This window comes from Oncorhynchus masou, unplaced genomic scaffold, assembly GCF_036934945.1.
Source record: "Oncorhynchus masou masou isolate Uvic2021 unplaced genomic scaffold, UVic_Omas_1.1 unplaced_scaffold_3302, whole genome shotgun sequence".
NCBI classification, from domain to species: domain Eukaryota; kingdom Metazoa; phylum Chordata; class Actinopteri; order Salmoniformes; family Salmonidae; genus Oncorhynchus; species Oncorhynchus masou.
The window spans coordinates 9,642-34,976 of NW_027009715.1; the positions used below are offsets into that span (position 1 = coordinate 9,642).

General features: G+C 50.1%; 1 protein-coding gene across 1 annotated transcript in view; it reads right to left on the reverse strand.

The window, feature by feature from the left end:
• Positions 1-309: 309 nt before the first annotated feature.
• LOC135534366 (exocyst complex component 4-like) overlaps positions 310-25,335 on the reverse strand; it is a gene marked incomplete at both ends in the record, with an annotated part of 29,516 nt that continues 4,490 nt past the window's right edge. Inside the window, 2 exons of the mRNA XM_064961393.1 lie at positions 310-481; positions 21,736-21,982. Coding sequence (XP_064817465.1) covers positions 310-481; positions 21,736-21,982 — 419 coding nt within the window. The remainder of the gene's footprint in view (positions 482-21,735; positions 21,983-25,335) is intronic.

Here is a 25,335-nt window from a genome sequence, read left to right on the forward strand (position 1 = left end):
TAAAGATTTGTCACTGAAGGTAAAGCTATATCTGTTTTTGTCATTGTAGTTGATGTCTGAACAGTGAGTCTTGTCTTTCCGAGTTAACATCATGTGTGATCATTCCTGCTCATGGAAGCCTAATCTATGCTTTCACAGTCTAAAGGTTTAACCACATGTGTGCAAATCATCTGCGGCAATATCATCCGTGAATCTTTATGGATACACAGAACGGCAGATGGATCTTTGTCGATATTTTTTATTTGTGTGTGGTACAGGGATTCGGGACTGTGATGGACTCAAAAGTTGATATTTTAAACTTGAACTGACCTGGAGCACGGTCTGGATCTTAGCAGAGACGTCGGCTAGCTCATAGAGCTTGATGCCCTCCTGGGCTCCGGGGGACACCACGATCTGCTGCAGGTGGGCCAGCACCACACTGTGGGCCGCAGCTACCGCGTTGAACTTGTCAAACAGCAGCTCCAGCAGTTCCAGCAGCAGCCTGCAGAGGGCAGCAGAGATAGAGGCTGTGGTGAGGACGGCTGGTGGGACAACAGGTGAAGAAGCTGCGATACACAGCCCAAACATTGGCCCTGTTAGATAACTCAAAATGCCTCCTTCCTTCCTTCTGAAATGACTTCAAGGAAGAGAGGAAAGGAATGATACAGTTGAAGAGTATTATAGAACAGGGCCCTATTATAGAACAGGGCCCTATTATAGAACAGGGCCCTAAGATGCAGCAGGTACTAAGGCCCAGTTTGAATTCCTTTCAAATGCGTCCCTTCTTCCTTCCCAAGGTTTTACCTCAGTGTTTGAGTGATTACATTAAGGAAGGGAGAACGGTTGATATTTGAACAGCAATTCAAACTGTTCTTATCAATTCATCCCAGGTCAGTTGTATTGTACAGGTTTAGAGTTAGAACAGAGGCAAAGACAACTGATCCTGGACCACTGATGGTGGACCATCAGGAGGTCTCTCCAGGGCAGTACCACTCCTGTCAGCCTCCAAGTCTAAAAGCTCCTCTCTAATCTCATTGACTCTCATTCATTAACTGACTACTAACAGACAAGCTAATGCACAGCAGTCAAAACCATTCTGACCTCAGCTCAATGCTAAAGCTAAATAATGAATTTATATTTGATTCGAACCTGCTCGTGAGTAGAGTACTTCAGCTCTACAGCCTCCACCAGTCCACACAAGGACCAATCTTTCAATGTAGAGGGAACATGCAATAAGTGTTCTTTTAATTGTGGTTGATAAGTGCACATATCTGTTGGAACAGGAGTGGAGCACTTCGTTGTAGTACGGTGCTACATATCAGAGGAGAAGTATTTAACAATGTAAACATTCTCTCTAAACATACTGTATTCTGACCTGAAATATACAACACTAGGGCCTACAGAGGACAAGTGACCCAACAGATAGTGAGGTCAAGCCGTCAGCCCACCGAGCCAGGCATTAGCTGTCAGTTTAGAGGCTCCTCAGGCCAGATAAGGCTTTGTACATGTGACGTTAACCAACCTGCCTCAGCAACAATTAGAATTCATTAGCTTAATAAACATTCCTAAATCTAGTTCAATCGGCAGGCAAAAGGAGTCTCGTCCAGGTAGTTTGGGCTGAGCGGTTGAAAAGAAGAGTCTCGGTACTGGCAGAGTGCCTCCCCAGTCATACAGAGGCAGCTGGCTCTGACTACAATTAGCAGCATCTGTCAAAGTCTCTGGTTCCACTAGGACTCACACACATCTGGTGGTCTTTTGTTTTCAGGGATGTGGGGACACTTCTGACTTTATTTACTGAGGAAGGTTGGGCTAAACTCCGGATCTGAACGGTACACATACACCAGAGGAGGTACTGTGTGGAATGAAGAGTAAGTGAATGACTGAGTGAATTTGGGAGAGACACGGGGTCTTTGCCTACCTTTTTAAACTTTAGACGAATGTTACATGAAAACATTTGGGTGGGGGAAAATGAAGGAGAGAAATGGATGGAGGGTGTTTGGTTGGTAGTCCATCACTAGACTGGTAGACAGCATGTTATGAATGGTTAAGGACATACAATGCTATGAATGGTTAGGGACAGAGACAGGCATGATGTATGTTATGAATGGTTAGGGACAGACAGACAGGATGTATGTTATGAATGGCTAGGGACAGAGACAGGGAGGATGTATGTTATGAATGGTTAGGGACAGAGACAGGGAGGATGTATGTTATGAATGGTTAGGGACAGAGACAGGGAGGATGTATGTTATGAATGGTTAGGGACAGAGACAGGGAGGATGTATGTTATGAATGGTTAGGGACAGAGACAGGGAGGATGTATGTTATGAATGGTTAGGGACAGAGACAGGGAGGATGTATGTTATGAATGGCTAGGGACAGAGACAGGGAGGATGTATGTTATGAATGGTTAGGGACAGAGACAGGGAGGATGTATGTTATGAATGGCTAGGGACAGAGACAGGGAGGATGTATGTTATGAATGGCTAGGGACAGAGACAGACAGGATGTATGTTATGAATGGTTAGGGACAGAGACAGACAGGATGTATGTTATGAATGGTTTGGGACATAGACAGGGAGGATGTATGTTATGAATGGTTAGGGACAGAGACAGGGAGGATGTATGTTATGAATGGCTAGGGACAGAGACAGGGAGGATGTATGTTATGAATGGTTAGGGACAGAGACAGGGAGGATGTATGTTATGAATGGTTAGGGACAGAGACAGGGAGGATGTATGTTATGAATGGTTAGGGACAGAGACAGACAGGATGTATGTTATGAATGGCTAGGAACAGAGACAGGGAGGATGCATGTTATGAATGGTTAGGGACAGAGACAGGCATGATGTATGTTATGAATGGTTAGGGACAGAGACAGGGAGGATGTATGTTATGAATGGTTTGGGACAGAGACAGGGAGGATGTATGTTATGAATGGCTAGGGACAGAGACAGGGAGGATGTATGTTATGAATGGCTAGGGACAGAGACAGGGAGGATGTATGTTATGAATGGCTAGGGACAGAGACAGGGAGGATGTATGTTATGAATGGCTAGGGACAGAGACAGGGAGGATGTATGTTATGAATGGTTAGGGACAGAGACAGGCAGGATGTATGTTATGAATGGCTAGGGACAGAGACAGACAGGATGTATGTTATGAATGGTTAGGGACAGAGACAGGGAGGATGTATGTTATGAATGGTTAGGGACAGAGACATGGAGGATGTATGTTATGAATGGCTAGGAATGGCTAGGAATTGAACTTCAACAACCCGGTCAACATTTCGCTTCGCTCCACAGGTAGTATCACATTTTCATTTCACTTCATTACAGTACAACGGTTTGATTTGTTTGATCGTAGCTAGCTAGCTACATAGCCGTCTTTGTATCTAAGACAATTGTGTAGTCTAGAGCGATTTTCTAGGTTAGCTAGCCAGCTATTGTCGCTCTTTTAACGTAACGTTACGTAATCAACACTGCTAGCTAGCCAGCTAGCCCCCGAATAGCAGCACTGTAGAAACTATTACACTCGACGGAACGACTTGATTAGTGTAGTGTCAACAACGCAGCCACTGCCAGCTAGCCTACAAAATCAACAACGCAGCCACTGCCAGCTAGCCTACTCCAGCAGTACTGTATCATTTCAATCATTTTAGTCAATAAGATTCTTGCTACGTAAGCTTAACTTTCTGAACATTCGAGACGTGTAGTCCACTTGTCATTCCAATCTCCTTTGCATTAGCGTAGCCTCTTCTGTAGCCTGTCAACTATGTGTCTATCTATCCCTGTTCTCTCCTCTCTGCACAGACCATACAAACGCTCCACACCGCGTGGCCGCGGCCACCCTAATCTGGTGGTCCCAGCGCGCACGACCCACGTGGAGTTCCAGGTCTCCGGTAGCCTCTGGAACTGCCGATCTGCGGCCAACAAGGCAGAGTTCATCTCAGCCTATGCCTCCCTCCAGTCCCTCGACTTCTTGGCACTGACGGAAACATGGATCACCACAGATAACACTGCTACTCCTACTGCTCTCTTCGTCCACCCACGTGTTCTCGCACACCCCGAGAGCTTCTGGTCAGCGGGGTGGTGGCACCGGGATCCTCATCTCTCCCAAGTGGTCATTCTCTCTTTCTCCCCTTACCCATCTGTCTATCGCCTCCTTTGAATTCCATGCTGTCACAGTTACCAGCCCTTTCAAGCTTAACATCCTTATCATTTATCGCCCTCCAGGTTCCTCGGAGAGTTCATCAATGAGCTTGATGCCTTGATGAGCTCCTTTCCTGAGGACGGCTCACCTCTCACAGTCCTGGGCCACTTTAACCTCCCCACGTCTACCTTTGACTCATTCCTCTCTGCCTCCTTCTTTCCACTCCTCTCCTCTTTTGACCTCACCCTCTCACCTTCCCCCCTACTCACAAGGCAGGCAATACGCCGACCTCATCTTTACTAGATGCTGTTCTTCCACTAACCTCATTGCAACTCCCCTCCAAGTCTCCGACCACTACCTTGTATCCTTTTCCCTCTCGCTCTCATCCAACACTTCCCACACTGCCCCTACTCGGATGGTATCGCGCCGTCCCAACCTTCGCTCTCTCTCCCCCGCTACTCTCTCCTCTTCCATCCTATCATCTCTTCCCTCTGCTCATACCTTCTCCAACCTATCTCCTGATTCTGCCTCCTCAACCCTCCTCTCTTCCCTTTCTGCATCCTTTGACTCTCTATGTCCCCTATCCTCCAGGCCGGCTCGGTCCTCCCTCCCGCTCCGTGGCTCGACGACTCACTGCGAGCTCACAGAACAGTGCTCCGGCAGCCGAGCGGAAATGGAGGAAAACTTCGCCTCCCTGCGGACCTGGCATCCTTTCACTCCCTCCTCTCTACATTTTCCTCCTCTGTCTCTGCTGCTAAAGCCACTTTCTACCACTCTAAATTCCAAGCATCTGCCTCTAACCCTAGGAAGCTCTTTGCCACCTTCTCCTCCCTCCTGAATCCTCCTCCTCCCCCCCTCCTCCCTCTCTGCAGATGACTTCGTCAACCATTTTGAAAAGAAGGTCGACGACATCCGCTCCTCGTTTGCTAAGTCAAACGACACCGCTGGTTCTGCTCACACTGCCCTACCCTGTGCTCTGACCTCTTTCTCCCCCTCTCTCTCCAGATGAAATCTCGCTTCTTGTGACGGCCGGCCGCCCAACAACCTGCCCGCTTGACCCTATCCCCTCCCTCTTCTCCAGACCATTTCCGGAGACCTTCTCCCTTACCTCACCTCGCTCATCAACTCATCCCTGACCGCTGGCTACGTCCCTTCCGTCTTCAAGAGAGCGAGAGTTGCACCCTTCTGAAAAAACCTACACTCGATCCCTCCGATGTCAACAACTACAGACCAGTATCCCTTCTTTCTTTTCTCTCCAAAACTCTTGAACGTGCCGTCCTTGGCCAGCTCTCCCGCTATCTCTCTCAGAATGACCTTCTTGATCCAAATCAGTCAGGTTTCAAGACTAGTCATTCAACTGAGACTGCTCTTCTCTGTATCACGGAGGCGCTCCGCACTGCTAAAGCTAACTCTCTCTCCTCTGCTCTCATCCTTCTAGACCTATCGGCTGCCTTCGATACTGTGAACCATCAGATCCTCCTCTCCACCCTCTCCGAGTTGGGCATCTCCGGCGCGGCCCACGCTTGGATTGCGTCCTACCTGACAGGTCGCTCCTACCAGGTGGCGTGGCGAGAATCTGTCTCCTCGCCACGCGCCTCACCACTGGTGTCCCCAGGGCTCTGTTCTAGGCCCTCTCCTATTCTCGCTATACACCAAGTCACTTGGCTCTGTCATAACCTCACATGGTCTCTCCTATCATTGCTATGCAGACGACACACAATTACTCTTCTCCTTTCCCCTTCTGATGACCAGGTGGCGATCGCATCTCTGCATGTCTGGCAGACATATCAGTGTGGATGACGGATCACCACCTCAAGCTGAACTCGGCAAGACGGAGCTGCTCTTCCTCCCGGGGAAGGATTGCCCGTTCCATGATCTCGCCATCACGGTTGACAACTCCATTGTGTCCTCCTCCCAGAGCGCTAAGAACCTTGGCGTGATCTTGGACAACACCCTGTCGTTCTCAACTAACATCAAGGCGGTGGCCCGTTCCTGTAGGTTCATGCTCTACAACATCCGCAGAGTACGACCCTGCCTCACACAGGAAGCGGCGCAGGTCCTAATCCAGGCACTTGTCATCTCCCGTCTGGATTACTGCAACTCGCTGTTGGCTGGGCTCCCTGCCTGTGCCATTAAACCCTACAACTCATCCAGAACGCCGCAGCCCGTCTGGTGTTCAACCTTCCCAAGTTCTCTCACGTCACCCCGCTCCTCCGCTCTCTCCACTGGCTTCCAGTTGAAGTCGCATCCGCTACAAGACCATGGTGCTTGCCTACGTAGCTGTGAGGGGAACGGCACCGCAGTACCTCCAGGCTCTGATCAGGCCCTACACCCAAACAAGGGCACTGCGTTCATCCACCTCTGGCCTGCTCGCTCCCTACCACTGAGGAAGTACAGTTCCCGCTCAGCCCAGTCAAAACTGTTCGCTGCTCTGGCCCCCCAATGGTGGAACAAACTCCCTCACGACGCCAGGACAGCGGAGTCAATCACCACCTTCCGGAGACACCTGAAACCCCACCTCTTCAAGGAATACCTAGGATAGGATAAAGTAATCCTTCTCACCCCCCTTAAATGATTTAGATGCACTATTGTAAAGTGGCTGTTCCACTGATGTCAGAAGGTGAATTCACCAATTTGTAAGTCGCTCTGGATAAGAGCGTCTGCTAAATGACTTAAATGTAAATGTAATGTAAATGTAGGGACAGAGAAAGACAGGATGTATGTTATGAATGGCTAGGGACAGAGACAGGGAGGATGTATGTTATGAATGGTTAGGGACAGAGACAGGGAGGATGTATGTTATGAATGGTTAGGGACAGAGACAGGGAGGATGTATGTTATGAATGGTTAGGGACAGAGACAGGGAGGATGTATGTTATGAATGGCTAGGGACAGAGACACACAGGGAGGATGTATGTTATGAATGGCTAGGAACAGAGACAGGCAGGATGTATGTTATGAATGGTTAGGGACAGAGACAGGGAGGATGTATGTTATGAATGGTTAGGGACAGAGACAGGGAGGATGTATGTTATGAATGGTTAGGGACAGAGACAGGGAGGATGTATGTTATGAATGGCTAGGGACAGAGACAGACAGGATGTATGTTATGAATGGCTAGGGACAGAGACAGACAGGATGTATGTTATGAATGGCTAGGGACAGAGACAGGCAGGATGTATGTTATGAATGGCTAGGGACAGAGACAGACAGGATGTATGTTATGAATGGCTAGGGACAGAGACAGGGAGGATGTATGTTATGAATGGCTAGGGACAGAGACAGACAGGGAGGATGTATGTTATGAATGGTTAGGGACAGAGACAGACAGGATGTATGTTATGAATGGCTAGGGACAGAGACAGGGAGGATGTATGTTATGAATGGCTAGGGACAGAGACAGACAGGGAGGATGTATGTTATGAATGGCTAGGAACAGAGACAGGCAGGATGTATGTTATGAATGGTTAAGGACATACAATGTTATGAATGGTTAGGGACAGAGACAGGGAGGATGTATGTTATGAATGGTTGGGGACAGAGACAGGGAGGATGTATGTTATGAATGGTTAGGGACAGAGACACACAGGGAGGATGTATGTTATGAATGGTTAGGGACAGAGACAGGGAGGATGCATGTTATGAATGGTTAGGGACAGAGACAGGGAGGATGTATGTTATGAATGGTTAGGGACAGGGAGGATGTATGTTATGAATGGTTAGGGACAGAGACACATAGGCAGGATGTATGTTATGAATGGTTAGGGACAGAGACACACAGGGAGGATGTATGTTATGAATGGTTAGGGACAGAGACACACAGGGAGGATGTATGTTATGAATGGTTAGGGACAGAGACAGGGAGGATGTATGTTATGAATGGTTAGGGACAGAGACACACAGGCAGGATGTATGTTATGAATGGTTAGGGACAGAGACACACAGGGAGGATGTATGTTATGAATGGTTAGGGACAGAGACAGGGAGGATGTATGTTATGAATGGTTAGGGACAGACAGACAGGCAGACAGACAGGCAGGATGTATGTTATGAATGGTTTGGGACAGGCAGACAGGGAGGATGTATGTTATGAATGGTTAGGGACAGGGAGGATGTATGTTATGAATGGTTAGGGACAGAGACACACAGGCAGGATGTATGTTATGAATGGTTAGGGACAGAGACATGGAGGATGTATGTTATGAATGGTTAGGGACAGAGACAGGGAGGATGTATGTTATGAATGGTTAGGGACAGAGACACACAGGCAGGATGTATGTTATGAATGGTTAGGGACAGAGACACACAGGGAGGATGTATGTTATGAATGGTTAGGGACAGAGACAGGGAGGATGTATGTTATGAATGGTTAGGGACAGACAGACAGGCAGACAGACAGGCAGGATGTATGTTATGAATGGTTTGGGACAGGCAGACAGGCAGGATGTATGTTATGAATGGTTTGGGACAGAGACAGGGAGGATGTATGTTATGAATGGTTAGGGACAGAGACAGGGAGGATGTATGTTATGAATGGCTAGGGACAGAGACAGGGAGGATGTATGTTATGAATGGTTAGGGACAGACAGACAGGCAGACAGACAGGCAGGATGTATGTTATGAATGGTTTGGGACAGGCAGACAGGGAGGATGTATGTTATGAATGGTTAGGGACAGAGACAGGGAGGATGTATGTTATGAATGGTTAGGGACAGACAGACAGACAGACAGACAGGATGTATGTTATGAATGGTTTGGGACAGAGACAGGGAGGATGTATGTTATGAATGGTTAGGGACAGACAGACAGACAGACAGGGAGGATGTATGTTATGAATGGTTAGGGACAGGCAGACAGGCCGGATGTATGTTATGAATGGTTAGGGACAGGCAGGATGTATGTTATGAATGGTTAGAGACAGGCAGACAGGCAGGATGTATGTTAAGAATGGTTAGGGACAGACAGACAGACAGACAGACAGACAGGGAGGATGTATGTTATGAATGGTTAGGGACAGACAGACAGACAGACAGGGAGGATGTATGTTATGAATGGTTAGGGACAGGCAGACAGGCCGGATGTATGTTATGAATGGTTAGGGACAGGCAGGATGTATGTTATGAATGGTTAGAGACAGGCAGACAGGCAGGATGTATGTTAAGAATGGTTAGGGACAGACAGACAGACAGACAGGCAGACAGACAGGATGTATGTTATGAATGGTTAGGGACAGACAGACAGACAGACAGGGAGGATGTATGTTATGAATGGTTAGGGACAGACAGACAGACAGGGAGGATGTATGTTATGAATGGTTAGGGACAGAGACAGGGAGGATGTATGTTATGAATGGCTAGGGACAGAGACAGGGAGGATGTATGTTATGAATGGCTAGGGACAGAGACAGGGAGGATGTATGTTATGAATGGTTAGGGACAGAGACAGGGAGGATGTATGTTATGAATGGTTAGGGACAGGCAGACAGGCCGGATGTATGTTATGAATGGTTAGGGACAGGCAGGATGTATGTTATGAATGGTTAGGGACAGACAGACAGACAGACAGACAGGATGTATGTTATGAATGGTTAGAGACAGACAGACAGACAGGATGTATGTTATGACTGGTCAGGGACAGGAACAAATCACAATGAGACATACCTCAGTGAGCATGAGGGGTCCATCTTATGTGGTGAGGAGATACAGTGGGATCTCTCTTCCACACACACACACACACACACACACACACACACACACACACACACACACACACACACACACACACACACACACACACACACACACACACACACACACACACACACACACACACACACACACACACACACACACACACACACACACACAGCCCCCCCACCAGGTTCTGACCTTTCACCTGTTCTCATCCCTCATTCGATGTGATGAATCTCTGGTTTTCCAGAGCAGAGAAGGAGAGAGAGAGCCCCATTCCCCTCGTTATCTCACACAGCAGGCCATTCTAATAGATCTCCTCATTTCCCAGAAGGATGGAAGACACGGACACCCAGGTGACGGACGACAGAAAGAGGGGCTCCGGAGCGAGGAGGGATCACGCACTGCGGTCAAGCGCTCATTCAGGGTGTGTGTGTTTAAGTGTGAATTAGTCTGTGTGTTAATACATATGTGTGTGTTGAGTGAAAGAGAATGTGTGTGTGTGTGTGTGTGTGTGTGTGTGTGTGTGTGTGTGTGTTTAGCATGCAGTGTCAGGTGGGCTAGCTGGGACCCTAACTCACCCAGGAGAATGTGTGTGTGTGTGTGTTTAGCATGCAGTGTCAGGTGGGCTAGCTGGGACCCTAACTCACCCAGGAGAATGTGTGTGTGTGTGTGTGTGTGTGTTTAGCATGCAGTGTCAGGTGGGCTAGCTGGGACCCTAACTCACCCAGGAGAATGTGTGTGTGTGTGTTTAGCATGCAGTGTCAGGTGGGCTAGCTGGGACCCTAACTCACCCAGGAGAATGAATGTGTGTGTGTGTGTTTAGCATGCAGTGTCAGGTGGGCTAGCTGGGACCCTAACTCACCCAGGAGAATGTGTGTGTGTGTGTGTGTGTGTTTAGCATGCAGTGTCAGGTGGGCTAGCTGGGACCCTAACTCACCCAGGAGAATGTGTGTGTGTGTGTGTGTGTTTAGCATGCAGTGTCAGGTGGGCTAGCTGGGACCCTAACTCACCCAGGAGAATGTGTGTGTGTGTGTGTGTTTAGCATGCAGTGTCAGTTGGGCTAGATGGGACCCTAACTCACCCAGGAGAATGAATGTGTGTGTGTGTGTGTGTGTTTAGCATGCAGTGTCAGGTGGGCTAGCTGGGACCCTAACTCACCCAGGAGAATGTGTGTGTGTGTGTGTGTTTAGCATGCAGTGTCAGGTGGGCTAGCTGGGACCCTAACTCACCCAGGAGAATGTGTGTGTGTGTGTGTGTGTGTGTGTGTGTGTGTGTGTGTGTGTGTTTAGCATGCAGTGTCAGGTGGGCTAGCTGGGACCCTAACTCACCCAGGAGAATGTGTGTGTGTGTGTGTTTAGCATGCAGTGTCAGGTGGGCTAGCTGGGACCCTAACTCACCCAGGAGAATGTGTGTGTGTGTGTGTGTGTGTGTTTAGCATGCAGTGTCAGGTGGGCTAGCTGGGACCCTAACTCACCCAGGAGAATGTGTGTGTGTGTGTGTTTAGCATGCAGTGTCAGGTGGGCTAGCTGGGACCCTAACTCACCCAGGAGAATGTGTGTGTGTGTGTGTGTGTGTTTAGCATGCAGTGTCAGGTGGGCTAGCTGGGACCCTAACTCACCCAGGAGAATGTGTGTGTGTGTGTTTAGCATGCAGTGTCAGGTGGGCTAGCTGGGACCCTAACTCACCCAGGAGAATGAATGTGTGTGTGTGTGTTTAGCATGCAGTGTCAGGTGGGCTAGCTGGGACCCTAACTCACCCAGGAGAATGTGTGTGTGTGTGTGTGTGTGTGTGTTTAGCATGCAGTGTCAGGTGGGCTAGCTGGGACCCTAACTCACCCAGGAGAATGTGTGTGTGTGTGTGTGTGTTTAGCATGCAGTGTCAGGTGGGCTAGCTGGGACCCTAACTCACCCAGGAGAATGTGTGTGTGTGTGTGTGTGTTTAGCATGCAGTGTCAGGTGGGCTAGCTGGGACCCTAACTCACCCAGGAGAATGAATGTGTGTGTGTGTGTGTGTGTTTAGCATGCAGTGTCAGGTGGGCTAGCTGGGACCCTAACTCACCCAGGAGAATGTGTGTGTGTGTGTGTGTGTTTAGCATGCAGTGTCAGGTGGGCTAGCTGGGACCCTAACTCACCCAGGAGAATAGCATGTGTGTGTGTGTGTGTGTGTGTGTGTGTGTGTGTGTGTGTGTGTGTGTGTGTGTGTGTGTGTGTGTGTGTGTTTAGCATGCAGTGTCAGGTGGGCTAGCTGGGACCCTAACTCACCCAGGAGAATGTGTGTGTGTGTGTGTGTGTGTGTGTGTGTGTGTGTGTGTGTGTGTGTGTGTGTGTGTGTGTGTGTGTGTGTGTTTAGCATGCAGTGTCAGGTGGGCTAGCTGGGACCCTAACTCACCCAGGAGAATGTGTGTGTGTGTGTGTTTAGCATGCAGTGTCAGGTGGGCTAGCTGGGACCCTAACTCACCCAGGAGAATGTGTGTGTGTGTGTGCTGTGTGTGTGTGTGTGTGTGTGTGTTTAGCATGCAGTGTCAGGTGGGCTAGCTGGGACCCTAACTCACCCAGGAGAATGAATGTGTGTGTGTGTGTGTGTGTGTGTTTAGCATGCAGTGTCAGGTGGGCTAGCTGGGACCCTAACTCACCCAGGAGATGTGTGTGTGTGTGTGTGTGTGTGTGTGTGTGTGTGTGTGTGTGTGTGTGTGTGTTTAGCATGCAGTGTCAGGTGGGCTAGCTGGGACCCTAACTCACCCAGGAGAATGTGTGTGTGTGTTTAGCATGCAGTGTCAGGTGGGCTAGCTGGGACCCTAACTCACCCAGGAGAATGTGTGTGTGTGTGTGTGTGTGTTTAGCATGCAGTGTCAGGTGGGCTAGCTGGGACCCTAACTCACCCAGGAGAATGTGTGTGTGTGTGTGTGTTTAGCATGCAGTGTCAGGTGGGCTAGCTGGGACCCTAACTCTCCCAGGAGAATGAATGTGTGTGTGTGTGTGTGTGTGTGTTTAGCATGCAGTGTCAGGTGGGCTAGCTGGGACCCTAACTCACACAGGAGACTGTGTGTGTGTGTGTGTGTGTGTAGCATGCAGTGTCAGGTGGGCTAGCTGGGACCCTAACTCACCCAGGAGAATGTGTGTGTGTGTGTGTGTGTGTGTGTTTAGCATGCAGTGTCAGGTGGGCTAGCTGGGACCCTAACTCACCCAGGAGAATGTGTGTGTGTGTGTGTGTGTGTGTGTGTGTGTGTGTGTGTGTGTGTGTTTAGCATGCAGTGTCAGGTGGGCTAGCTGGGACCCTAACTCACCCAGGAGAATGTGTGTGTGTGTGTGTGTGTGTGTTTAGCATGCAGTGTCAGGTGGGCTAGCTGGGACCCTAACTCACCCAGGAGAATGTGTGTGTGTGTGTGTGTGTGTGTGTGTGTGTGTGTGTGTGTGTGTGTGTGTGTGTGTGTGTGTGTGTGTGTTTAGCATGCAGTGTCAGGTGGGCTAGCTGGGACCCTAACTCACCCAGGAGAATGAATGTGTGTGTGTGTGTGTGTGTTTAGCATGCAGTGTCAGGTGGGCTAGCTGGGACCCTAACTCACCCAGGAGAATGTGTGTGTGTGTGTGTGTGTGTGTGTGTGTGTGTGTGTGTGTGTGTGTGTGTGTGTGTGTGTGTGTGTGTGTGTGTTTAGCATGCAGTGTCAGGTGGGCTAGCTGGGACCCTAACTCACCCAGGAGAATGTGTGTGTGTGTTTAGCATGCAGTGTCTGGTGGGCTAGCTGGGACCCTAACTCACCCAGGAGAGTGTGTGTGTGTGTGTGTTTAGCATGCAGTGTCAGGTGGGCTAGCTGGGACCCTAACTCACCCAGGAGAATGTGTGTGTGTGTGTTTAGCATGCAGTGTCAGGTGGGCTAGCTGGGACCCTAACTCACCCAGGAGAATGTGTGTGTGTGTGTGTGTGTGTGTGTGTGTGTGTGTGTGTTTAGCATGCAGTGTCAGGTGGGCTAGCTGGGACCCTAACTCACCCAGGAGAATGTGTGTGTGTGTGTGTGTGTGTGTGTGTGTGTGTGTGTGTGTGTGTGTGTGTTTAGCATGCAGTGTCAGGTGGGCTAGCTGGGACCCTAACTCACCCAGGAGAATGAATGTGTGTGTGTGTGTGTGTGTTTAGCATGCAGTGTCAGGTGGGCTAGCTGGGACCCTAACTCACCCAGGAGAATGTGTGTGTGTGTGTGTGTGTGTGTGTGTGTGTGTGTGTGTGTGTGTGTGTGTGTGTGTGTGTGTGTGTGTGTGTGTGTTTAGCATGCAGTGTCAGGTGGGCTAGCTGGGACCCTAACTCACCCAGGAGAATGTGTGTGTGTGTGTTTAGCATGCAGTGTCAGGTGGGCTAGCTGGGACCCTAACTCACCCAGGAGAATGTGTGTGTGTGTGTGTTTAGCATGCAGTGTCAGGTGGGCTAGCTGGGACCCTAACTCACCCAGGAGAATGTGTGTGTGTGTGTGTGTTTAGCATGCAGTGTCAGGTGGGCTAGCTGGGACCCTAACTCACCCAGCAGGATGTCATTTATTGTCGTCTGTAGTGTCTTCACAGGAACCATCAAGCTAAGTGACTGTGCCAGGTCCCCGACACACACACACACACACACACACACACACACACACACACACACACACAACACTGGCCATATGACATAAACTGGCTATATGATCAGCCATAGTCCATAACATGGCTCGTTGCATCATCAGACATACTGTATGTACCAGGGTAGCAACATTCCCAGGCTTCGAACCCAGATTTCTAGAAAACCTGGGAATTTGGGGAAAGTTGTCAGAACATTGCAAGTCTAACCAGGATAAAAACCAACAGATCTTCAATATGACAATTCAATATGTCTGTGACACCATCTGAGTAGCAATCACCATGTCAACCAAATTCCTCTATTAGATTAGAAGAGCCAAAGCACAGGACATGTGTATTCCGTGTTTAAATCAAAGGACTGCACACTGAGGATGTTTTACAGGAACCCTTAGAGATGCTGTGTGATACGCTGGGCATTATCTACTGAACAGCACCATCTATGTGTTGCTCATTACGCAAGAACACCTTGCTCCACTACTTATATAGAGGTTTCCATAGCAACGGGCCTCGGCTTGAACTTGCGTGTGTGCGTGCACAAACACACGTACATACACACTGTAAAGTAAAAAGGATATGGAGAAGGTGGGGTTGAAAACAAGCTGCATAGTCCTATACTGGAGTCAGATGAGATTCAGCACGCGGTGAGAGACAAGGCCTGACCCAACATCTGGCAGAATAACAACACTTAGTCTATCTTTTAAATGCTACATTCGAACTTGCAACCTTTTGGTTACTAGTCCAACCCTCTAACCACTAGGCTACTCTGTGTGTCTGTATGTGTGTGTGTGTGTGTGTGTCTGTGTGTCTGTGTGTCTGTGTGTCTGTGTGTCTGTGTGTCTGTGTGTGTGTGTGTGTGTGTGTGTGTGTCTGTGTGTCTGTGTGTCTGTGTGTCTGTGTGTCTGTGTATGTCTGTGTGTGTCTGTGTGTGTGTATGTCTGTGTGTGTCTGTGTGTCTGTGTGTCTGTGTGTGTGCGCATCTTGGCATGTTTATGTTTAAAGCAGCAGTGTGTCTGTTTCTTCATGGTCTATAGCAGGTGTTGTCCCAAATGTCCTGCCACTACTGTGTTTAACACCTGATTGGCTGTCTGACTAGACGTCTGACTATCACTGGTGTTGCATAGCATCCCGAAAAGTTGTCCCCTCCTTTTTGCCCTTGTTCACTCCCCTTAACAGATCGGAGACTAACAGGGTAGGTGTTAAAACTCTACCTAGTTTCCTCCATATTGACTAACAGGGTAGGTGTTAGTTAAAACTCTACCTAGTTTCCTCCATATTGCCTTCACTTATCCATTCGTGTCAGATCCGTGAAGGGGAGTTTGAAACTAGGAAAGAGGAGAGGGAGATAACCTTCCTGGAATGAAATGCAGCCAAGGCCTCAGCACTAACCTAAACCCAGTAGCCACAATGGTGAACCAACGACCACCTCTTGAAACGTGGACAACGGCTCGGTTTAGAGGGCACAAGTAACACACAGACACCGTGAAAACAGACGGAGAGACAACAAGAGAAACAGAAGCCAAGAAAAACAAGTGTTCATCTCAGCTGAAGGTAAGTGCTTTCTTAAGTGCCGTCATTATATCTCTTCCAGTATCTTTTGCTTTCCTGTCTTTTTTCTGCGGAGTGAATGAATGCTGAGGGTAAAAGCAGAGGCTGGGGCTTGGCTTTCTGGATTACACCATTTCCTTAAATGAGGGAGTTATGAATACCGTGCAGGGAAACACCTGGAATTGATCCAATGGGGTACAATAGAGGTGGAGGCTGAGGAGAGGGAGAACAGAGGAGGCTGAGGAGAGGGAGAACAGAGGAGGCTGAGGAGATGGAGAACAGAGGAGGCTGAGGAGAGGGAGAACAGAGGCTGAGGAGATGGAGAACAGAGGAGGCTGAGGAGATGGAGAACAGAGGAGGCTGAGGAGAGGGAGAACAGAGGAGGCTGAGGAGATGGAGAACAGAGGCTGAGGAGATGGAGAACAGAGGAGGCTGAGGAGAGGGAGAACAGAGGAGGCTGAGGAGATGGAGAACAGAGGCTGAGGAGATGGAGAACAGAGGAGGCTGAGGAGATGGAGAACAGAGGAGGCTGAGGAGATGGAGAACAGAGGAGGCTGAGGAGATGGAGAACAGAGGCTGAGGAGATGGAGAACAGAGGAGGCTGAGGAGATGGAGAACAGAGGAGGCTGAGGAGAGGGAGAACAGAGGAGGCTGAGGAGAGGGAGAACAGAGGCTGAGGAGATGGAGAACAGAGGCTGAGGAGATGGAGAACAGAGGCTGAGGAGAGGGAGAACAGAGGAGGCTGAGGAGATGGAGAACAGAGGCTGAGGAGAGGGAGAACAGAGGCTGAGGAGAGGGAGAACAGAGGCTGAGGAGATGGAGAACAGAGGAGGCTGAGGAGATGGAGAACAGAGGAGGCTGAGGAGAGGGAGAACAGAGGCTGAGGAGAGGGAGAACAGAGGAGGCTGAGGAGAGGGAGAACAGAGGAGGCTGAGGAGATGGAGAACAGAGGCTGAGGAGAGGGAGAACAGAGGCTGAGGAGATGGAGAACAGAGGAGGCTGAGGAGATGGAGAACAGAGGAGGCTGAGGAGATGGAGAACAGAGGAGGCTGAGGAGATGGAGAACAGAGGAGGCTGAGGAGAGGGAGAACAGAGGAGGCTGAGGAGAGGGAGAACAGAGGAGGCTGAGGAGATGGAGAACAGAGGAGGCTGAGGAGAGGGTGTGCTGAACTGTTTGCTTTATAAGGGTTTCCACAATGAGATGCAGAGAGAGAGGGAGGTGAGGATAGAGACTAATCAAAAATAATTTTCTAGCAGTTCACTCGCTCCCAAAACACCCTTGTCGTACTCACTCTGTCTAAAGCTAAAGAGCTTGGATAGAAAAGCCCGGGATTCAAGTGAAACGTGTCTCTTCTTGCTTGATGGTTTGTTTGCTTATTAGTGGAGACACAGACACATACAGTACCTCTCCTCCACTGTTCCTACCTCACCCCAGACCCATACAGTACCTCTCCTCCACTGTTCCTACCTCACCTCAGACCCATACAGTACCTCTCCTCCACTGTTCCTACCTCACCTCAGACCCATACAGTACCTCTCCTCCACTGTTCCTACCTCACCCCAGACCCATACAGTACCTCTCCTCCACTGTTCCTACCTCACCCCAGACCCATACAGTACCCTCCTCCACTGTTCCTACCTCACCTCAGACCCATACAGTACCTCTCCTCCACTGTTCCTACCTCACCTCAGACCCATACAGTACCTCTCCTCCACTGTTCCTACCTCACCTCAGACCCATACAGTACCTCTCCTCCACTGTTCCTACCTCACCTCAGACCCATACAGTACCTCTCCTCCACTGTTCCTACCTCACCTCAGACCCATACAGTACCTCTCCTCACACATACAGTACCTTTCCTCCACTGTTCCTACCTCACCTCAGACCCATACAGTACCTCTCCTCCACTGTTCCTACCTCACCTCAGACCCATACAGTACCTCTCCTCCACTGTTCCTACCTCACCTCAGACCCATACAGTACCTCTCCTCCACTGTTCCTACCTCACCTCAGACCCATACAGTACCTCTCCTCACACATACAGTACCTTTCCTCCACTGTTCCTACCTCACCTCACACACATACAGTACCTCACCTCACACATACAGTACCCCACCTCACCCATACAGTACCTCACCCATACAGTACCTCACCTCACACACATACAGTACCTCGCCTCACACATGCAGTACCTCACCTCACCCATACAGTACCTCTCCTCCAATGTTCCTACCTCACCTCAGACACATACAGTACCTCACCTCAGACACATACAGTACCTCACCTCAGACACATACAGTACCTCACCTCACACACATACAGTACCTCACCTCAGACACATACAGTACCTCTCCTCACACACATACAGTACCTCTCCTCAGACACATACAGTACCTCTCCTCATCCATACAGTACCTCACCTCACCGATACAGTACCTCACCCATACAGTACCTCACCTCACACATACAGTACCTCTCCTCAGACACATACAGTACCTCACCTCACCCATACAGTACCTCACCTCACCCATACAGTACCTCACCCATACAGTACCTCACCCATACAGTACCTCTCCTCACACACATACAGTACCTCTCCTCAGACACATACAGTACCTCTCCTCAGACACATACAGTACCTCACCTCACACATACAGTACCTCACCTCACACATACAGTACCTCTCCTCACACATACAGTACCTCTCCTCAGACACATACAGTACCTCTCCTCATACATACAGTACCTCACCTCACCCATACAGTACCTCACCTCACCCATACAGTACCTCTCCTCCAATGTTCCTACCTCACCTCAGACGCATACAGTACCTCACCTCAAACATACAGTACCTCACCTCACCCATACAGTACCTCACCTCACCCATACAGTACCTCACCTCACCCATACAGTACCTCTCCTCAGACACATACAGTACCTCACCTCCACTGTTCCTACCTCACCTCCACTGTTCCTACCTCACCTTAGCCAGTGAGTTGGACAAAACTATACACCCAAAGGCCCTGTTTGAAACCCCACAATGCATCCTTCCCTCCTTGAAGAAATCACAAATTCCACATGATTGGATAGGTAAAAATTGAGGGTTTCACTTCATAGCTCTCACCTATCCAGTCATGTGAGATTAGTGGTCACTTCAAGGAAGAAAATGCTGCTGGTCTGCTATCCCACCCTCCACCCCGACCTCCATCTCTCTCTACCTGCATCTTTACCTGCATCCTGCCTTCCCTCCCCCTTCACCCCTACCTGCATCTTTACCTGCATCCTGCCTTCCCTCCCCCTTCACCCCTACCTGCACCTTTACCTGCATCCTGCCTTCCCTCCCCCTTCACCCCTACCTGCATCTTTACCTGCATCCTGCCTTCCCTCCCCCTTCACCCCTACCTGCATCTTTACCTGCATCCTGCCTTCCCTCCCCCTCCACCTGCATCTTTACCTGCATCCTGCCTTCCCTCCCCCTTCACCCCTACCTGCAATTTTACCTGCATCCTGACTTCCCTCCCCCTCCACCCCTACCTGCATCTTTACCTGCATCCTGCCTTCCCTCCTCCTTCACCCCTACCTGCAATTTTACCTGCATCCTGACTTCCCTCCCCCTCCACCCCTACCTGCATCTTTACCTGCATCCTGCCTTCCCTCCCCCTTCACCCCTACCTGCATCTTTACCTGCATCCTGACTTCCTCCCCTCCACCCCTACCTGCAATTTTACCTGCATCCTGCCTTCCCTCCTCCTTCACCCCTACCTGCAATTTTACCTGCATCCTGCCTTCCCTCCTCCTCCACCCCTACCTGCATCTTTACCTGCATCCTGACTTCCCTCCCCCTCCACCCCTACCTGCAATTTTACCTGCATCCTGCCTTCCCTCCTCCTTCACCCCTACCTGCATCTTTACCTGCATCCTGACTTCCCTCCCCCTCCACCCCTACCTGCATCTTTACCTGCATCCTGCCTTCCCTCCTCCTTCACCCCAACCTGCAATTTTACCTGCATCCTGCCTTCCCTGCCCCTCCACCCCTACCTGCATCTTTACCTGCATCCTGCCTTCCCTCCTCCTTCACCCCTACCTGCAATTTTACCTGCATCCTGCCTTCCCTCCTCCTTCACCCCTACCTGCAATTTTACCTGCATCCTGACTTCCCTCCCCCTCCACCCCTACCTGCAATTTTACCTGCATCCTGCCTTCCCTCCTCCTTCACCCCTACCTGCATCTTTACCTGCATCCTGCCTTCCCTCCCCTTCACCCCTACCTGCATCTTTACCTGCATCCTGCCTTCCCTCCCACTCCACCCCTACCTGCATCCTGCCTTCCCTCCCCTCCACCCCTACCTGCATCTTTACCTGCATCCTGCCTTCCCTCCCACTCCACCCCTACCTGCATCCTGCCTTCCCTCCCCCTCCACCCCTACCTGCATCTTTACCTGCATCCTGCCTTCCCTCCCCCTTCACCCCTACCTGCATCTTTACCTGCATCCTGCCTTCCCTCCCCCTTCACCCCTACCTGCATCCTGCCTTCCCTCCCCCTCCACCCCTACCTGCATCTTTACCTGCATCCTGCCTTCCCTGCCCCTCCACCCCTACCTGCATCTTTACCTGCATCCTGCCTTCCCTCCCCCTCCACCCCTACCTGCATCTTTACCTGCATCCTGCCTTCCTCCACCTGCATCTTTACCTGCATCTTTACCTGCATCCTGCCTTCACCCCTGCCTGCATCTTTACCTGCATCCTGCCTTCCCTCCCCTTCACCCCTACCTGCATCCTGCTTTCCCTCCCCCTCCACCCCTACCTGCATCTTTACCTGCATCCTGCCTTCCTCCCTCCTCTACCTGCATCTTTACCTGCATCCTGCCTTCCCTCCACCTGCATCTTTACCTGCATCTTTACCTGCATCCTGCCTTCCCTCCCCCTTCACCCCTACCTGCATCTTTACCTGCATCCTGCCTTCACCCCTGCCTGCATCTTTACCTGCATCCTGCCTTCCCTCCCCCTTCACCCCTACCTGCATCCTGCTTTCCCTCCCCCTCCACCCCTACCTGCATCTTTACCTGCATCCTGCCTTCCCTCCTCCTCTACCTGCATCTTTACCTGCATCCTGCCTTCCCTCCACCTGCATCTTTACCTGCATCCTGCCTTCCCTCCCCCTTCACCCCTACCTGCATCTGTACCTGCATCCTGCCTTCCCTCCCCCTCCACCCTTACCTGCATCCTGCCTTCCCTCCCCCTTAACCCCTACCTGCATCTTTACCTGCATCCTGCCTTCCCTCCCCCTCCACCCCTACCTGCATCTTTACCTGCATCCTGCCTTCCCTCACCCTTCACCCCTACCTGCATCTTTACCTGCATCCTGCCTTCCCTCCCCTTCACCCCTACCAGCATCCTGCCTTCCCTCCCCCTCCACCCCTACCTGCATCTTTACCTGCATCCTGCCTTCCCTCCCCCTTCACCCCTACCTGCATCCTGCCTTCCCTCCCCCTTCACCCCTACCTGCATCTTTACCTGCATCCTGCGTTCCCTCCTCCTCCATCCCTAACTGCATCTTTACCTGCATCCTGCCTCCCTCCCCCTTCACCCCTAACTGCATCTTTACCTGCATCCTGCCTTCCCTCCTCCTCCACCCCTACCTGCATCTTTACCTGCATCCTGCCTCCCTCCCCCTTCACCCCTACCTGCATCTTTACCTGCATCCTGCCTTCCCTCCTCCTCCACCCCTAACTGCACCCCTCCATCCCACCTTCCCTCCCACCCTCCCTACCTGGGCTGGCTCTCTGTGGCTAGGTTCTCTCCTCTCTGGTAGGCGTGATCAGCTATCTGGGTAGTGGATCTCTTCAGTATCTGCTTCAGCTCAGGCTCCAGGCGCTCCATGATGGCCTTGACAGCCTCAGGGATCTTCTTGAGTTTGGCCAGGCCTTTGATGAGGACGCCCATGAACTCTTGGGTGTTCTCCTCCGGGTGCACGTCAGGGTCCTCGCGGGCCTCGTGATGCGCCTGCAGCTCACGCACTGAAAGAGGGAGTGACACAGAGTGAGATAGATAGATAGATAGATAGATAGATAGATAGATAGATAGATAGATAGATAACATGGGAAGTGACACAGAGAGAGAGAGAGAGAGAGATACACAAACACATCCCACAGAGCCCCAGGACAGCAGCACAATTAGACCCAACCAAATCATGAGAAAACAAAAAGATAATTACTTGACACATTGGAAAGAATTAACAAAAAAAACAGAGCAAACTAGAATGCTATTTGGCCCTACACAGAGAGTACACAGTGGCAGAATACCTGACCATTGTGACTGACCCAAACTTAAGGAAAGCTTTAACTATGTACAGGCTCAGTGAGCATAGCCTTGCTATTGAGAAAGGCCGCCGTAGGCAGACATGGCTCTCAAGAGAAGACAGGCTATGTGCTCACTGCCCACAAAATGAGGTGGAAACTGAGCCACACTTCCTAACCTCCTGCCCAATGTATGATCATATTAGAGAGACATATTTCCCCTCAGATTACACAGATCCAAAGAATTCGAATACAAATCCATTTTTGATAAACTCCCATATATCCTGTGCCATCACAGCAGCAAGATATGTGACCTGTTGCCACAAGAAAAGGGCAACCAGTGAAGAACAAACACCATTGTAAATACACCCGATATTTATGCTTATTTATTTTCTCTTGTGTACTTTAACCATTTGTACATTGTTACAACACTGTGTATATATATATAATATGACATTTGTAATGTCTTCATTGTTTTGAAACTTCTGTATGTATAATGTTCACTGTTAATTTGTATTGTTTATATCACTTTTGTATATTATCTACCTCACTTGCTTTGGCAATGTTAACACATGTTTCCCATGCCAATAAAGCCCCTTGAATTGAATTGATACTAGAGCTACCGGATCTGGTACCATTTGAAAGCCAACATACTCATGAAACGTTCTAGAGACACATGAAAGAATGAGTTGTATAGTTGTAACCATCATCATCCATCTTCATAAACATCATCCTCGTCCTATGGTCATCTCTTTCCTCTCAATGCTATACAGTATTATCATCGCCATAACAACCCCGTGCATCCCACCACTCACCACTAGGCGAGCACCTCTTCCTCATCATCACAAACTTGTGAGTGTTTGGATCAAATTAAAACATCCCCACAATACCTCTTCACCTTTACCTCCCTGATCACATTTAACATTTACATTTAAGTCATTTAGCAGACGCTCTTATCCAGAGCGACTTACAAGTTAATTTTTACCTTTTTTTTTATTTAACCAGGCAAGTCAGTTAAGAACACATTCTTATTCTTCAATGACGGCCTGGGAACAGTGGGTTAACTGCCTGTTCAGGGGCAGAACGACAGATTTGTACCTTGTCGGCTCGGGGTTTGAACTCACAACCTTCCGGTTACTAGTCCAACGCTCTAACCACTAGGCTACCCTGCCGCCCCACCTCAAACCCCCCTTGCTAAATTGAGAGTAACAGCAGGGCTACGTTCTAATTCCAGTCTGATGATACAGCCTCCGTTTTCCTTCAAAGCGTTGTAAGCGGGGTACGTTAAGAGAGTTCATGTTTATGTGACGTTAATAGACTTTATTTCTCCTGCCAGCGACTGTAGTTTTTCACGTCGTAATCACTACAATTACCAGCTACTAAATGATGTGCGCTGAGGCCATTAGACTAAAGCAGCGTTGTCGACAAAAGCTGGAGAGTTATGCTTTCGTCATCGCGGCACATGGCACTTAGCACGCGGCGGCGGCTAATTGCTTGCGTTTTGCCGTAATAATGCGAGAGGGAAGTGCAGTTAGCGCAGGGAAATGACTTAGGCCCTGGGTGTGAATTAACAGGCTTTCTCTCTTTCTACCTGAGTTAGTCAACTGACTGCATCAACAAACAGCAGCAATTATAGGGGAGAGAGTCATCAGTGGGATGGTAGGCTCAGAGGAGGAGACAGGGGGTTGGTAGAGGGAAGATTGACAGAAGGGGAGGGGTTAGGGGGTTTCTAAGACTGGCATTGCGACTGTATTAGGGGTGTGGCTGGCAAAAGGATAGAGGTTAGTCGGGCAAAGAAGAGTGGGTGTCTGGTAATGGCAAAGGGACAGAGGTTAGTGGGGAGAGGAAGAGTGGGGGTCTGGTAATGGCATAGGGACAGAGGTTAGTGGGGAGAGGAAGAGTGGGGGTCTGGTAATGGCATAGGGACAGAGGTTAGTGGGGAGAGGAAGAGTGGGGGTCTGGTAATGGCATAGGGACAGAGGTTAGTGGGGAGAGGAAGAGTGGGGGTCTGGTAATGGCATAGGGACAGAGGTTAGTGGGGAGAGGAAGAGTGGGGGTCTGGTAATGGCATAGGGACAGAGGTTAGTGGGGAGAGGAAGAGTGGGTGTCTGGTAATGGCAAAGGGACAGAGGTTAGTGGGGAGAGGAAGAGTGGGGGTCTGGTAATGGCAAAGGGACAGAGGTTAGTGGGGAGAGGAATAGCGGGGGTCTGGTAATGGCATAGGGACAGAGGTTAGTGGGGAGAGGAAGAGTGGGGGTCTGTAATGGCATAGGGACAGAGGTTAGTGGGGAGAGGAAGAGTGGGGTCTGGTAATGGCATAGGGACAGAGGTTAGTGGGGAGAGGAAGAGTGGGGGTCTGGTAATGGCATAGGGACAGAGGTTAGTGGGGAGAGGAAGAGTGGGGGTCTGGTAATGGCATAGGGACAGAGGTTAGTGGGAAGAGTAAGAGCGGGGTCTGGTAATGGCATAGGGACAGAGGTTAGTGGGAAGAGTAAGAGCGGGGGTCTGGTAATGGCATAGGGACAGAGGTTAGTGGGGAGAGGAAGAGTGGGGGTCTGGTAATGGCATAGGGACAGAGGTTAGTGGGGGGAGGAAGAGCGGGGGTCTTGTAATGGCATAGGGACAGAGGTTAGTGGGGAGAGGAAGAGCGGGGGTCTTGTAATGGCATAGGGACAGAGGTTAGTGGGGAGAGGAAGAGCGGGGGTCTTGTAATGGCATAGGGACAGAGGTACGGAGGGGCTGTGGAGCTGTAACAGTACACCTGCAGTGAGCAGTAGGGTGGCTGGCTGACCAGGTACCAGGGCACACCTGACCTGACAGGGAACGAGGGTTTAGGCTTGCATTAAAACAAAGTGTTAGGATGGGTTGAGTGGATGGGTGGGTAGGGCCTGGGAGGAAGTTGCAGAGAGAGAGAGAGAGAGAACCAAGATCTCAAGAAAAAATTACGAGACCAGAGAGAAGCTTTTCTCTTTATTCTACCTTTATTTAACAAGGCAAGTCAGTTAACAACAAATTCTTATTTACAATGATGGCTTAGGAACAGTGGGTTAACTGCCTTGTTCAGGGGCAGAACG